The sequence below is a fragment of the Acanthopagrus latus genome, chromosome 5 (genome assembly GCF_904848185.1).
Source record: "Acanthopagrus latus isolate v.2019 chromosome 5, fAcaLat1.1, whole genome shotgun sequence".
Classification (NCBI taxonomy): Eukaryota; Metazoa; Chordata; class Actinopteri; order Spariformes; family Sparidae; genus Acanthopagrus; species Acanthopagrus latus.
This window is the reverse complement of record NC_051043.1, coordinates 9,712,843-9,729,337: the sequence shown is the minus strand read 5'-3', so window position 1 is coordinate 9,729,337 and position 16,495 is coordinate 9,712,843. Positions and strand designations below refer to the sequence as shown.

The 16,495-nt window shown below is 44.5% G+C and overlaps 1 protein-coding gene across 2 annotated transcripts in view; it reads right to left on the bottom strand.

Moving 5' to 3' along the window:
- The window catches only part of si:dkey-40c11.2 (drebrin-like protein A), a 36,972-nt gene that overhangs the window by 15,302 nt on the left and 5,175 nt on the right, over positions 1-16,495 (bottom strand). For both annotated transcript variants that reach the window (XM_037099181.1, XM_037099180.1), the window contains exons 2-3: positions 287-342; positions 35-147 (exon numbers count right to left, since the gene is read on the bottom strand). In XM_037099181.1, the coding sequence (XP_036955076.1) occupies positions 35-147; positions 287-342 (169 nt within the window). The remainder of the gene's footprint in view (positions 1-34; positions 148-286; positions 343-16,495) is intronic.

Genomic DNA, 16,495 nt, shown 5'->3' with positions numbered 1-16,495 from the left:
CGAGCCAAACCCCATGAGCCCGTCTGCCACTCACCCAGCTGATCAGCGCAATCCGGGGGCCTCCTGTCTCCACACTTGCCACTTTGCACAGTCCATATTGAGGCTTGGCAATGTGAAATTTCCCTGCCAGCTCTGCCACACCGCCCGCTGTTGCAAAAGAGACAGACAGGGAGAAGATTGAAGGAACAAAGGAGACTGATGGAGAGTTTGACAGCGAAAATGCTCCATGCAATAAGAATCTTACAATATTCCCTCAACACGAGGTGCATCTGACGGACCGTCTTACCTCCTGAGTCAGCCAGTTTCAGCTTGTTGGTGAATCCATCATATGTGAATATTGCCCTGTAGACATACAGACAAACACGCAGGTCAGCTGCTAAGAAATGTTGGCGTTGAAGACATGACAGACAAGCTGGTTTAGCATTAGAACAAATGTCAACAAGTTGAATTTTGATGAACTAAACGACTGCTTGTTTGCTTTCTGTTTGCCCCAGAGTAAATGCATCATCCAAAACTTTCCTATCCGAGCATGTGGACAGCTGGGCACACCATGTGTTCATTCTTTCAGTGTGCACAGGGGACACACAGGCACGCACACATGCATGGCCAGATGTTTTACTGCACATACTTTGCCTGAACCGTAAAAATCATCCCGACAGTGCACCAACAAAAATCAATTCTCCTCAACTGTGACACACGCACTTGTTAACTTTTTCCTTTCTTTCCCTCCACCCGCACTGCCCTTCACAGAGTTTGCCTGACTGACGGACCGCTCCTGAGTGTGCAATAAAGGCAGCGGGCGCTCTTCATAGCTACAGGGTTTCTGACATTTTGCAGGTGAAAACCTGTCCTACCGCACCCTTCAGTCAGTCAAACTGCAGGTCACTGCAGCACCTCCACAACTCATGATGTATTTGCATGAGACCACTGAGATACAACTCCACTGCTTAACAAACTGAGGAGTGAGCGATTGTTCAGAAGCTCTCTTCCAGTAGATACACATCCAAATGTGTTTGCTTTTGTGAAAACAAACCAAAAGACCAGTGAGATTCTTCTTTTTCTTCTCATTTTGCTACATGTCTTGCTGGCTGTTATCCATTCTTCTGATTTAAAAATGACACCCACATGCTATCTGACATGACACGCTTCTAACATAATCCTGATTCATGCGTGTGTTTGAAGCGCAGCTGGGGGTAAATGTGTGTGTGAGTCTAAGTGAGTTTACGAGGTGGCCTGCCGAGAGAAGAATTGTCAGAGCTTTATAGGACACGGTGCCTGTCTTTGTGTGTGTGTGCGCGAGTATGTGTGTGTGTGTGTGTGTGTGTGTGTGTGTGTGTGTGTGTGTGTGTGTGCACAATCATGTGCATGTGTCTGTGTCTGCCCGTGTGTCTGTGTAGTTTTTTTCTCTGTGGGACTCCTGGGGGTGTGTCAACAACATCTGGAGTTGGGTAGCGAGAGTGTAAGGCCATGAGCAGCTATTACAACGGGCCAAAGGTGAATGTCGATGTGTGCGCGCGCGTGTGTGTGTGTGTGTGTGTGTGTCGGGAGGAGGGGAGAGTCAGACACAGCAGACTGCGAAAATGAGAAGGTATTAGTTCAAAAACATTTTACAAAATCTACAGAAATAACAACAGTAGTTTGCCTTCCAGGCCGACAGCAGGCCGGCTAACTCAGTTAGCATCTCTCAATCACTGTGTTATTTTTTTCCCTGGCACAAAAACGCCTCTGTCTTTAAAGAACAAAGAGCGACCGAAGTCAATCAGCATGTGTGTTTGTGTGAGTGTGCTGAGGACACAATAACCACATTGTGTGCCTTATTGTGCAGGCTGCGTGTGAGAGGTGACACTGACACTGCTCTCTCACTTTCTTATTGCACTGATAATGCTGACACATGTTTACTGTCTGTCATCTCATCAAGCAAAACAATATTATTAGTCAAGAAGTCGCTCAAATATAATTCAATTCACCGGGGCGTTCCAGCTTCATGTGATCTATGTGTCAATCATACATCTCTTCAGGAATTAGTCTAGGAACAGTAAGTCGCCCCCTCATTAGCCTTACCAGCATCCAGAGCTTAACACCATTCCATATTTACTGATCCTCGGTCCTCATAACATTCTTAAAGGTCAGCATTCACCAGCAGTCAAGGTCAAAGGTCACTGTGCCTCTGAAGGAGTCTTAATTGCATGTGCAAATTCTCCACCCACAGGGAGCAGGCTTGCACATGAGGATACACTGTGCTGTATGAGACTCTTTGTCCTGCCAGGGCTTTCACTCAGATTGGAGTTTGCAAAGATCCTGCTTTCAGGCATTTTTTCCCCTCAGGACTTTGCTTAATCCCTGTCTTGGATGCGGACAAGGCCCGGGGGCTTACACACAGAGTGATCTTGCGAAATAAGAAATGATCGAAATCTATGAAATCTGTGTTTGAAAAGTATAAAAAGGAACAGCATCTGATCCCTTTAATAAACTTTATCTGAAAGATTCATATCTCCCGTTTTGTCTGCCTCCAGGACTCCAGACTTGTCTCTGAAATGCACTGGTACAATAAAGTTTACAGCAGGGATCAAAATACAGTCAAGAACCTCTTCCTACTTTTTCTAGAGGTCTGATTTTATGGACTGCTTCCCCCAAACAACGGTTTTATCTGCATGGCTGACATTTAAATGAAATTTGCTATTACAGTTTTTCTTTGGTCCAGTGAATCTGTCAAAGCATGTAAGGCATCCTTGTTGCTGACATGAAGAGAATTATCTTTGACGAGGAGGCCTGCAAAAGTTCACAGTTCTGGATATTACATGTTTTTAAAACTGTGCTCCTACACTGCTATTTACTGTAACAGAGCCTAATGTCAAAGACTGTGGTACACCACTGACTGATAATCTGGACGCTCCAGCAGTGCAGTGTGGCAAGCTTAGAGGGGCAGCTCTTCTCTTTACTCACTACACAGACGGTTAAGGCTCAAGTTCACATTGCAAGTGTACAGGGATGGAAGAAGTATTCAAAGTACAAAAAACACACTGTGAAAATACTTCATTACAAGTAAAAGTCCTGCATTCAGAAGCTTGACTGGCAACCTAACATCCTTTCTCCTTTAACTTATGACTCTGAAGTAAATACTGATGCACGACCTCGCGTTCACATCTCCTTTCGCCTGCCTAAGTTACACAACACAAAGAAATGACACCTGTCTGTAAGAGGTATTGTTCTCCCTGGTCACTATCCCCAGGTGACACCCGGAATAACTGTAGAAACTCTATACCGCAAAAGAAAAAGAGCCCCACTGATGGAGGAAGAAAAGAATGTGAAGAGGAAGAGTGATAGAGACCGAGGTAAAGCAAGAGCGAATGAATGGGCATTCACTGGTTGGAGCGTGCTGGTGTTGTGTCAAAGTATGTTTCCTTGCTGATGTGAGTTTCCGGTTATCAGCGCACCTTCAGAACCTGCTTTGTATCTAGATCTGGAAGTAAGAGAACCTGCCTACTCATCAACACCGATTACTCTGCCTTTTTAAAGACTGGGGGTTCTAGGTAAAACTGCGATTGTTGTTTTTTGCTTTTGACAGTAGCAAGGCAGTTAACGGTAGCTGTGTTGCTAACACTGTCGCAAAGCCTGGCAACAGTGGAGCAAGAACAACTTCAACGATAAGCTGAAAATCAGCAACAAGCAACAAGTAGGATCCAGGATACCAAACCATAAAGGCATAGGCAACAAATCCAGAACACAAGGACAAAACAAGGAACAGGGAACTGACACAGGAACACTGGAGATTATAAACGAATGCAGACGAGCTGACAAAGAATAAGAAGAAACCAAAGTCTTAAAATGATAGGGCCCAATTAACTAATGAAACACAGGCGAACAGGAAAAAAGGTGGGAAATAGACAAAGAGAGGACGTGTCAAGCAAATCAAGGCACATGAGGAGAGTACTACAAAATAAAACAGGATATAACTAAACCAAAACCCCAAAACATCACAACTGTCCAATTAAATCAATAGGGTTTTTAATAATTAATTGAGAATTTTATAATCCAATAAAGGAAGAACTGCCAACTTTGGAGAAACATGGTTTTCAGTAGACCGGAAGGTATGAAAAATTGTGGGTTAGGATATAGATTTAAGGTCCTCTGGCGTGATCAGGATCCGTGATTTAGATCTGTTTTACTCCATTATATTTTTTGTGGACCTATGAAAAACATTGTTTTCATTGTCAACTCAGTCAAGTTCTGACAAGAGAGAACATGGTTTTGGGTACGGCGTTTCATTTTGCAAGAGATTTTTGGAGTTTTGACAAAATGGCTTTTGGGTTTCGAGAAATTGTGCAACAGTTTTTCGGAAAACGTTCTCCAAAGATTGTGAAACACCGTGGTAGTAGAAAAGCCTTTCCTAACTAACAGAGTAGATGGACCCCCATTCCTTCACATGTAGGTTTCTTGAGAGCTACAGTGACTGATGAGAAAAACAGACTTTCTTATGTCTGTACTCCAGCCCACCTCCAGACTCAGCCAGCTATGACCTCAGCTCTGAGGGAGGGAGGGATGGAGGGTGGAGAAGAGAAGAGAAGAGAAGAGAAGAGAAGAGAAGAGAAGAGAAGAGAAGAGAAGAGGGCCATCATAAAGGGGATTGAAGAGCATGAAAAAGTGGGGGAGGGTGAGAAAACAATGATGGCACAATGTGAAGCATCAACTTTTCTCTTCTTTTTTTCCCCTATTTTTTTTACAATAAGAAATCTGTGCATCATTACCACAGCCAGCCGCTCAACGCAGCTATGAAACAAATAAACAACCAATTCGTCCCAGAGTACACAAAGGCAAAACCATACACGCGGTACATAAACACTGACATGCACGCACAAGTACGAGCACACACAGCGCACTCTAAGCTTGAGCCAGGAACAATAGGGATGGTTTGTTTTGGACTACCCGAGCCCCTGTAATACCTCCAAACATGCTGCGCTCTACCATTTCAAGATGTACATAACAGAAGCAGATGGTGAGCTCTACTGGAAGAAGGCCTTGTTCTCACTTATCCAGGCGTTCCGCTACACCAGGCTAAACTACGAACCACTTCAGTGGTAAAACACAGGAAATGCTTGGGCACAGCGCGCGCACGTCTCTTGTATTATAAACCCTGAAGAGACTGAGGGAGATTGTCTTCCCTTGTACTCTCGTGCAATTTTCTTGTTTTGACGCTCTCGGGGGGGATGAGTTTCATTGTGCATTGTTATACAATATCTCAGGCCCCAGAACCAATAACCGTTTCTCATATTCCTTGTTCACTTCACCATCCCTCCTCTCCATATATCCTGCTGATATCTCGCCATCATTACTATTCTAAATTCATTATTCTGACCCCCGTCTCCTACGACACATATTTCTTTCCCTCCTACTTTAAATCCTGTAGCACAACATACCTCATTCAAGAGCAATATCTCATCCTCGTCCCCACCCCCCCCACTCCGACTCCACACTCCCTTCCCTCTGTGTCTCTCTGACAGGAAGATCTTATGGGCTCATAGGTCATTTATTCATTCCATCTTTGCCAGCGGGGGAGATATGAGAGATTTTTCGGTTATGCACGCCGTCGCGATGTGATAAACTGCACGTGAGGAGAAAAGATATGAGAAAACGGATGAGAGGCCGGGAGCTCCCGACAGATCTCGCTGCCCAGATTAGGCCCTCCATTAGATCGTTCCTCCTCGTTCACATCCCCCAGTGTTCCCATGAAACGTTTGTCAAGACCTCTGATTCTAACAGCGCAGTCTTGTGAGCGCCTCTCCGACCTCGATCACATTTGTAGTTTCATCACATTTACCTTTTCCACAGGCTTCTCTCTGTTCATTTCGTTTTACATCATCTGTTTTTCCAACCCTCCCCCCCCTACCAGACCCTCAAGTTCTTATACTCTTGGCTCTGAGCTGACCTGGGCTCCCGGCACTATTTTTAGCCTGTCTCAATGTCTACCTCTTGTCTGTGCTGGAGTGGGGGAACTCAGAGACGTCCCCACAGCACACAGCGCTCATTTCCTCTCGCCAAACATGGTAAAAAAAAAAAAAAAAGAGAGAGAGAGAAAAAAAAAACTCCAGCCAGACCCCACTGCTGAAAAAGTCGTTCCCCCCTCCTGTCCGGCATGTTACTCATTTAGTGTCCATGCGGAGACCCCAGTGCTACACGCATTCCTCCGTCTGCCTGCACTGCAGTGACATGTGGAGTTTATGGGTAGAGTTTGAGAAATGTGAGTAAAAGAGAGGAAGTGACGGAACGAGAGGTTGATGCAGCCAAAGAAGAGGACAATAGGAAAAAGAGAGTATGGCACCGTGTTTGTCTGGCTCGTATCCTGCGGGGTGGTACAGTGTGCTCGGAAAGGGCTTGCAACACTGTAAACATCATGACCGAAAACTGTGGTTGGCAGACCACAAGAACGTTTGAATCGTAACATTGTGAAAACTTCTTCTAGGGAGCACAGTTTTAATAGGAGGGAGATTTATTAGGCTTTAAGGTTCTGATGTCCACTATCTGAGAGTGAGAATAATGTGTGCAAAGTAGGGTTATGTTTTAGGCTTCTTTTGGTTCAAATTATATCTTTTAACAACACTGTGCTTAAACCCTGGCTAGGTTTAGGCCCTAAAATCCCTTGGTTAGGGTTAGGAAAACATCACGATTGCCATGATCACGGATTGACCTGCAACCCCACCTCCATCCCCTTCATCACCTGATATGAAAGTCAGGTCGTAAACATGTAATGCTGACACGATATGACACGTTTCATAGAAATGGCATCAGAGGCTTGCAGAAATGCTCACTGCTAACTTTATTGTCTTGGTGACTAAGCTGCTGTCCAACACCATTCACAATCCCCAGTGCTAAAAACTGCAGTGACCCGGTGCTTTTTCTCTTTGGCCCCTCGATGAGCGATGAAACGTGGTTGTCAAAATGACGTAGGCCGCTGCTGAGGGCTGGTGTTTATGTGAACACCTCACTGTGCTTATTAAATATCCCACAACAGAGCTGACCCAGATCAACTCGGAGGGTGAGTGCCAGAAAGAACAGCAGAGACAGACTAAAGAGAGAGAGCAAGAGACAGAAAGGATGTGTCTGGAGACTGGGGCGAGAAAAAGAGAAGCGGTGCAGAGAAGACGGAGAAGGAAATGCACACTGAACTGGACATGGCCTGGTCAGTCAGGTGCCCCGTAGAGAGAGAGCTTTAGCCACCGTAATCCCCACAGAGCGAGAAACAGGGCCCCTTAATAAGAGCTGCTGAGCAGGACAGACAAAGAACATTGCACACAGCAGACAATAAGCCACAAATGAAATGCATCTCGGTTTATTAATTGAATTGGGAAATTTAATTAACATTTGCTCGTTTGAAAGAAAAAAGTGGCGAGCTGAAAAAGTGCCTAGAGGGAAAGCAGAAGGAAAACAAAGGCAAGTGAATGGTTCCAGGGTTGAGTCACATACAAACCGAGCCGAACACCCTCAAGCAGTGTGTTTATGAAGCAAGGTGTGATATCCCTTTGCAGTCATTGTAACTGAAGACAATACTTCAGATTCCCCACTCCTACTGAGATGGGAAGTAATGCCCCATGAGAAAATCATTATTTTGAAGCAACGTTTTTATTTATTTATTTTTTATTATAAAACATAAACCAACTTACTAACCTCAGTCCACCACTTCATGTCTGATCTATTCCATGTGTACTACTGTGTCAGAAGTAAAGCTGGCTTGGGGAGAGGCCTTATGTAAACCCTGGCAGAGGCTCCACATTAGTATTGTGATGTGACGGTAGTGCCTAGCACAGAAACCTTGATCCAATCACCAAACTATGCCAAGTCCCAATCATCAGCATTAACACTGGTCAAACAGACTGTAAGGATATCCTACTGGACACGCACACACTGATTCATACTAGAGTAAAGGAGCGTGAGGGGCAAAGCAGTAAACTGTATTGATGTTTTTAATTCGTGGCTGTAGATGGCATGCAAATATTCTTAGAGAACCAACACTTTGGAATTTTAATAATGAAAATGATACTTCAGTGACATTTCACCACAAAGAGACTTAATCTTCAGATCATGTCTAATCCAGACGCCTGCTGTAACCTTAAATAATGGCAACAAATAGAAACCTTGTTGAAAAGCGTCACCTTGCGCTCTGGTAATTCACAAACACAAAACTGGAGCAAACATAAATCTATATTTGTACTTTTGAACTGAGACAATTGAAATGAATTAATATGCCCCATGGGACCCTCTGCTGCTGAGCTAATGCTCCACTAACCATTTTAAAAAGCTAACCATATCAATAAAAAACACCAATCATGTAAATTTGCTGGGCTCCAGTTACCTCAGAGCAACAGAGTCAAGCAAAAACAACTGTTTGCTTTGCATGCTTCAAATACTTTTGAAAACTCTGACAGTCCGCCTACAGGATGTAGATGTCACAGCTTCTGTGTCGGTCTTCATCTTGTTTTGGTTGTTTATGCAATATTGTATAAAAATGATCAGCGTATTGTGCATGTATTGAGAAGGACAACTTAAAGGACAATTCACCCAAAAGTCAGTTATTATGTACACACCAGGCGAAGATGACCATAGATGAAGATTTTTTTTTTAACAGACAGAAAAAAAGGTTTCCATACAACTCATGTGGTATATAGAAGCCCCAAGATCCCAGATTGATCTAAAAAGATGGTATTCACAAAATTGTTACTGTAGCTGCAAAGCTAAAAGCGTTAGCGTTCAGCCCTTCGGAGGAGGGTGCACAAGCTCGACGGTGTAAATCATGCATTTTTAAGTCTTCCTGGAGATGCCACAGGAACACACAAGACAAACTGATGAATACAGGACTGACAAACCAACAAGGAATGAGGGAACAACACAGGCTAAAACAAAACATAACTAATGAGCTGCAGGTGTAGAGACACTGGGAGCAGGATAGTGCAAACTAGGATGATGTGAGACAGGTGGGTGGGCAAATCAGACTGGGGAGGAGCACAGGAGGGAAACAGAACACTGGGAACACAGGTGAGCAGGAAGTGATATAACTACAAACTAAAACAGGAAGTAACTCACCAAATAACAAATAAAGCATGACAGTTTTGTGGGAACTTCAACCTGAAATCTTTAACCATCGGTGAAAGATTACTGATGTTTCATTTATGGGGCGAACGGATCCTTTAAATGGTCTTTTTCACCATCAAACTATTTCTTGTGGTGATGGTGGACTGATGCTCATACGCCCCTTCCAATGACAGCTGTGCAAGTCAAATTAAAGTGTAAGCTGGCTGCCTGTTTGACCCACACTGAGGACTTGCTCAGATCCACCCGCTGACTAACACTGACTGATCTGTACAGTATTTAACTGGGTGGAGGACACAGAAGACTCCCCTGGAGAGTATTACAGACCACTGAAGCTATTTGGCCCACAGAGTATGGTAAATAGCGAGAAATGACAGAGGCCATGGAGGACAAAATTATAAGAAAGAACAGAGAGAGGTGGCTACATTAAATGCCCAAAAACCTGGGGAAAAGAAAGTACATCGACAGAGTGCACGCAGTATCAGGCCATGTGGGGGTGAGCTGATGAGGAGCCGAGGGAGAGGCAGGATGGAATGCTGACAGGAGGAGGGGAGGGAGGAAAATGTCAGCTCTCAGCAAAACTCGGAGAGAGAGAGAAGTTTCGAATATGACAAACTAAACAAATAAGTAATTAAATCAGTGCCAAAGGAGCAGCGAGAGGAAACGGCCCACTCTCTGCTGAGGCAGATGGAAACGTGCGGGGGATGGACAAAGAGAAAGACGGGCACAAAGTGTGCTCCTGTAATGTAGATGTCAATTCCAAACGTCCCGAAACAACAAACTTGCAACAAGTACAGGCAAAACCCATCATTACTGCTTAAACTGTATGTAAGAGCTGAACGGTAGTGAGCACTGTGTTGTCAGGTAGGCATGTGGTGGTGGATCGCATTGACAACAGTTGGTCTTGTGTTACAGCCGTTAGTTAATCCACTGATAGCGTTAGTCAGTGTAAATAGAGCTGCACACATACTAATTACTTTGCTGCCGCATTTCTCTCTGTGTGATATGATCTGCGTGATCGACAGAGGGAAGCCTGTGTCGGTTTAGGTGTGCGTCTGCTGCTTCGGCATATTTTGTCTCCAGACAGAATGCGAGAGCGTTATTTACGGCCTGACCGTGACATGTGGCAGTAATTTTTAAAACCCTGGACAGGTTGGAGCTTGGAGCAGCTCAGTCTTCTTGGTTTTGAAGAGATTCACAGAAACTCTATCCTAAATTTTGCAAAGCAATTTGGCATCCATCAATTCAGCGAGAGGAAAACAGTCTAGACCTGCTCTGTTATGTGCAACATGCGTAAGAACTGATAACAGAGAGGATGCAGGCGGCGGTACCAGCTGTACTCAGTTTGCGGGGTCTGATCACCGAAAAGTGGACAGATAATACTGTTTATGGGATCTAACATTATGGATTTACTGTACAAAGACCCCGAGAAGACAAATGAATCCCAGGCTGGATTATTCAACTTCTGTAGCTGCTGTGATTGCAATGACCTCATTTGAAAGACGCAGCTTCAGGGAGAAAAAAAAAAAAAAAAAACATAGGAACTACGACTTGTGGTTTAAATGTTATGAAATCATTTCTAAATCATGGAAATTCCCATCAACCATGTCGGTGTTGGGGAGGGTTAATGCAAACGAGGGGAAGAGGCACAGAGGTGAGGAGAATGATGTAAAGAAAAGAAGCTGCTCTGAAGAACAGTGGGAGCACAAGGAGGGAGGAACACTGGGAACAAGGCCGGGCTGACGAAGCTGATGCAGGAAAAGCTGGGGATGGGATGGGAATATGAAGTTCAATGAGTTATGAGGGGAGGCACATGTAGAGGGCGACCAGAGGGAGGGATACACCCAGGTTGGATGAAAATCACTCACAGATCTGGTTCACACTGGGAAAAGCGATGAAAAGCACCAGGGGATGTAAATAGGTATAAATGGGGAGGCTAAGAGGGGCACACTTAACAATGGTCCACAATGGGGAAACAGCCAGCGTGTATAGGAGGTTTCCAAGGGGCCAGAAGAGTATGTGGTTATCGGAGGCGAGTGTCTTGAAGAAAGTATTACAGGGGGGGATTGTTGTGCATCTCTATGGGGCAAACTGTAATGACTCCTACGAGGGGCTTCAGAAAGGAGTGGCTGGGAACAGAATTTTTTCCCCTAAACCTGAAGTGAGAAGGAGCAAATGGAGAGGACACCAGATGAGAGGAGATAAACCCTCTAAATCGTGATCCACTGGGATCACTCTGGCATTTCCTGTGCCTGCTGTCCCACACTGCTACACACACACACACACACACACACACACACACACACACACACACACACACACACACTGAAACACACACTGAAACACACACAGGAATAGCCTCCTGTCTCTACATCACTGTTATTATGGGACATTAAAGCATGATGGCATCTTATCTTCAGCCATTTCCTTCAGCTAAACTAAGCAAACCCTCCTAAGTATCACATATCCACTTAGACTTCATCTGGCTGCCGCTCTTCATGCTTTGATCTTCCCTCTCATTCCTCTTTAACCCTCCACCTGTCTTCTCATCTTTCCCTTTTTTCTCAGCTCTGTCACTCCCCCCCCACCCACACCTCAACTTTAACCGTTCACTGATCCACAGCTTGTCAACCTGAAGTCTTCAGCCCGCTGCAGTTCGTTCTCTTTCCTCCTCTCACTTGTCCTCCTTTCTCATCTTGTTATTCTGCTTTATTTCCTCACTTAAGTGTCCTTGCCCATTCATTTGCGCCCTCCCTCCCCAGCCTCCCCCATCCCTCTCCACTCATCTCCCCCCGGCTTCATTCAGCCTCTCTCGACAAACAACCAAGCTTTCCCACCAGGGTCGTCAGGACAACGGAGCCCCCCGACTCTCCTCGGCCACCCCGCACCCCAATCCCACCACCAGCAAGCGAACAAACAGAAAAAGAAAGTGAAGTTCCCAGTCAAGGCCCTGCATCCACGGTGACTTTACTGCACGTTGACCCTCAGACTGTCACGATCATAGCCGCGGTGCTCCTTCGTAGCCATGGTGAAGACGGAGCAGTTGCCTAAGCACCTCTGCAAACACAGCTGATGCTACCTCACACCATCAGGACAGCTGTGGGAATGACAGAGAGGGGCGTCCTCACTGAATCGGCCCGCTGACTGTCTGCGTTTATGCGTATTTGCATACGACGTTGCACACCTCTGTTAAATATGTGTGAAAGTGTCAGTATCGGTGTCTGACAGTCTGTAATCAATAGGAGGGAGCACAACAAATGTGTTTGCGTCTGTCAAAAGATTCGCGGCCGCCTGAGCTTTGCTTGGCACGCTCACAAAAACGACGAGCCGCAGCAACACAGAACGCGGCGAGACGTTTCAGCGCGCACTTGATTACTCTTCTCACAATATTCACTCCGGCTCCGGCTAATTCAGCAGCTGAGGATGCCAAAGAGACAGACACTGAGTTAAGAACTAATAGTAAATTGTTTTGTTTTTTCAAGAAATAGATTATGTCAAATAATTGATTTATTTCTGTCAACAAGGATCTCAATGCAATTCATCCTTCTTTAATATGAGTCTTAAGCATTTAAACAGCCGTGTGGGAGCTTCTCTGGAGGATGTGGAAGCAACACAACACTTTGCCTCTCTATCTCCTGATTTAGTACTTTGAGAAACAAGCATGCCAGAACCAGATTATCTGATATCATCGTGCCAGTGTTGTTGCTACAGCATCCTGACTGCGCTCCAAGGCCATCACTGAGACTGACTAAAAGGCGACAAAGTCTGCAGAAAGAGCAGGTTTTGGTCCTTAATGGGATGGTCACTGGACTTTTACCCAGGAGAGCCGTGTGGAAATTTCTGTTATGCTGTGTCATGACTTAAGGTTTAAAGTGTTTTCTATTTTATTGTGAAGGTTTTATCTTCTATGCAATCCTTTAGTGTTCTTGGATTATGCAAGTGGATTGCTCTTTGTTCGACTTGTTCTCACCTGGACATTCCAGCTGTCATTAGTTACCTGTTCTATTCCCCCTCCGAATGTTTGCATTCTGGGTCTTTTTTTTCCTCAAAACACATTACATTCTTGAATTGCTACTTGTAGACTTAGATGACTTAGTTTGGTTAGATTAAGGCAACAAAACCTCTTGGTTAGATGTAGGAAAGATCATGGTTCGTGTTGAAATAGACCCTTTCGCAACATTAACCACATGCTAAAAGCTCATTTTCCCATGTATTTTTCTGTTCTTCTTCACAAAACATTCACAAAAATGCGACCTGCCAGCTGCAATGATGATCCTGAATAAAATATATCATGATACTTTAGAAACAACACCGGTACAGTGATAGAAGATCATGCTGGCAGCAACATTTAGATAGGCATGTCACGTTCTGCTATATCTGCCAATGTAGTATGATTTTCAATATACCTGAGTGCCAAAGTCTTGGATTCACAGATTATATCTTTGGCAAACTCAAATGCACTGACAACACATGAAAGAAGAAGAATTTCTATCTGTGGTATCATATTGTTGCTCAGACATCCCCTTAAAGTGCCTCAGCTGGGCTTAGGAAACACACCCACACACACACCCACACACACACACACACACACACACACACACACACACACACACACACACACACACACACACACACACACACACACACACGCCATATTCATCCTCCTGCCAATGCTTGAGAAAACACTAAAATACAGATGTTTTTAGACAGCTATCAGACACACCCTTGGAAATCACACTCTCTCTACTAAACTCAAGGCCCGTTAGTTAAATTAAGCAAACATTTCACCTCAATCCCTCTAGCTCTTTTTTCCATCACATTTGCTTGAAAGTTTCATCTGGTTTGACAAAGTTTCCCAGCAGAGTGCGGCAGCCGTGATCTTGAACTGCAAAGGGAAACACTAACTTATTTGTTGTGCTCACTGCTGTAGGCATGAAAAAGGACAAGTTCCCAGTGGAAACAATGTGCAGAGGGCATCTGGACGGAGGTCAATGCCGCCGAGGCACTTGACCGAACAAATGAAGGGCTTGACAGAAAGGTCAGGTGTGAGGACGACTGACAAAATGCTTTGAGAGTTATTGTGCCACGGCCATTTATTCATCTAACTTTTATCACAATAAAAGAACTGATGTGCCACAGCTGCTGGACACAGTGTTTTATTAGAAAGGATGCTGCCCTTTTTATGTTCCTAATCTTGAAGCATTGAATAGAAAATAGACACTGAGAAGAATAAGCCGAGCCACCAAGTCATGAAACATTAATTGCCAGCCTTTTGCATCTTCTATGGGGCAATTACAAGTCACACCTCAGCACGGTGTCAATTTGCGGCCTTGCACCCAACAGTTTGCACGCTTAGGTACCCAAACACACACACACAATACACATGTACAGTATAACCCTCTGCAGTCATGTCTCATCACGCCTGACACCTTCCATTACTCTGCAGCTTCATCTTAGACCCCGGGTGAATCTAAACAATGTTTAAGGGAATAGTAAGCAGTTGTTTAGTGATTACTGTTAGAATCATTCTAAAACACAGATGCATATAACAGCCATTACAGCAATCATTGTCGTCATCCTCCGACATGCCACCCACAGACATGCTCACACAAGTAGCTCGGTAAGCCGAGGGGACTTTTTTTTCTGCAGAAGGCACCACCGACAGTGCTGTTGTCAGGTATAAACATGGTATTTTTGAAATGGGAACAATGTTAGGGGCGCGCCATGGCTTTTTATAAACCTATCCTGAACCAGGATATGTCCTAATGGTACACTAATCATCTGCCCTAATGTCACACCAGAAGCACTTGAATAGTCCAGGCACCACTCTGCTCAGCCCAAGTTGGTGCTCAAGTGCCCCAGTGTCCAGCTCAGAGTGAAATCCCCTCTTCTCGTGCCAAGTTCCTGTCTTGCTAGTTCTTGCCAACTTTGATGTGATGACCTCAGAGTAAAATTACTCCTAATCCTGAATCCGTCGCATTTTCACCGTTACCCGTTTACAGAGTCTGCGCGAAGTACGAAAGCCAGCCGGGATATTTGATTTTAGAGATTGTGCATTTCAGTTAACAAATTAAATGTAACAAAACTTGTGTTTCGAGGTTTTCAATGCATCACAAGGGGAATAAGCAATAGGAAGGGTGCTTCTTAGGAAACAAGTGGAGATCCATTTCACACAGACTGCACAGGAAGCAAACAAAGACATAAACAGATCAGGTTGACAGAGAGAGAGAGAGATCTGGGCAATGGTCCAGTGTAACTGCCCTTTGATTTCCAATTTACAGTATAAGGCTATTTATATAAAGAATCGATCAAACATGTCCTGTTATCATTCAGCCCGATAACAGCAACACTGTGTGAGGTCTTTGAAGCTTTATCCTGCGCAGCCAGAGGAAACCAACCAGACTGCTTGTTTTCCTCCTGTGGGACTCCACAGTCAGGTGACCAGAGGAAAGCTACACGACAGCTCATGTGTCGACAGTGAGCTTCAAAAGTGCCATTTTTGACAAGCTGACAGCTGACGAGAAGTGGAAAAGCAGAACCTGCGCAAGGAAGTTCAGAAGATAATGGCTGTTTATCTTTGCAAACAAGATAACCGACTTGATGCAGTCAGCAGTCAGGAAGCGCTGCGCGGCTATACGCAGGCTGGAGCACTTAAGCATATGCGTCCACGGACAATAGCTGCCTCCCATCCTCTCCTCTCCCCGCAGCCACAGGTGTATTCCGTGCAGCGCGTAACTTAAGACCTAGGAACTTTTTTTTTTTGGTTTGTTTAAGGTCTCCGTTAATCATGCATGAGCCTGTGGAAAATTCTGGCAAGCAGCAGCGACACGAACACCTCAGGGTCTGTGCTGAAATAAAGGCTCCTCCATTTATCACCAACAGGAGAGTCCCTTCTCATCGGACCGGAGGCCTGGAGAGGTCCTTAATGAAAAATGAGCAAGATTGATTACGTTTCCCACAGACTGTCAGAATCAAACAAAAAGACAAACCAAGGTATATAAAAAATATTTGATGAATTCAGTAGGTTACTTTACATGTTGCACTACAAACACTCGAGGAGAGTCTTTCTTACTGCTGCGAAAGAACAACATATACATAGATTAATCTCTCTCTGTAATTCCACAGCTATACCAGATCTTTTTCGCAGCGCCCCTAATGAGTCTCAAGTGAAGAACTTAACACTGAACAGTCCTTTCTTCTTCTTCGCTACATTTTCAAATCAATGAGGAACTATTTGCCTCTCCCTGGTGAAGTAGAACCAAGGCCAGTAACAATAAAAACCCATAAAAGAGGATCTGTGCATTGTGTAAATCTCTCCCTGCAATCTAGGAGCAATTATATTTAAGTAAATATCCAATTTAATGATAAAATAATATGATCTGCAATGTCAGTTTCTAAGCTGCTTGTTTCCTTCTCT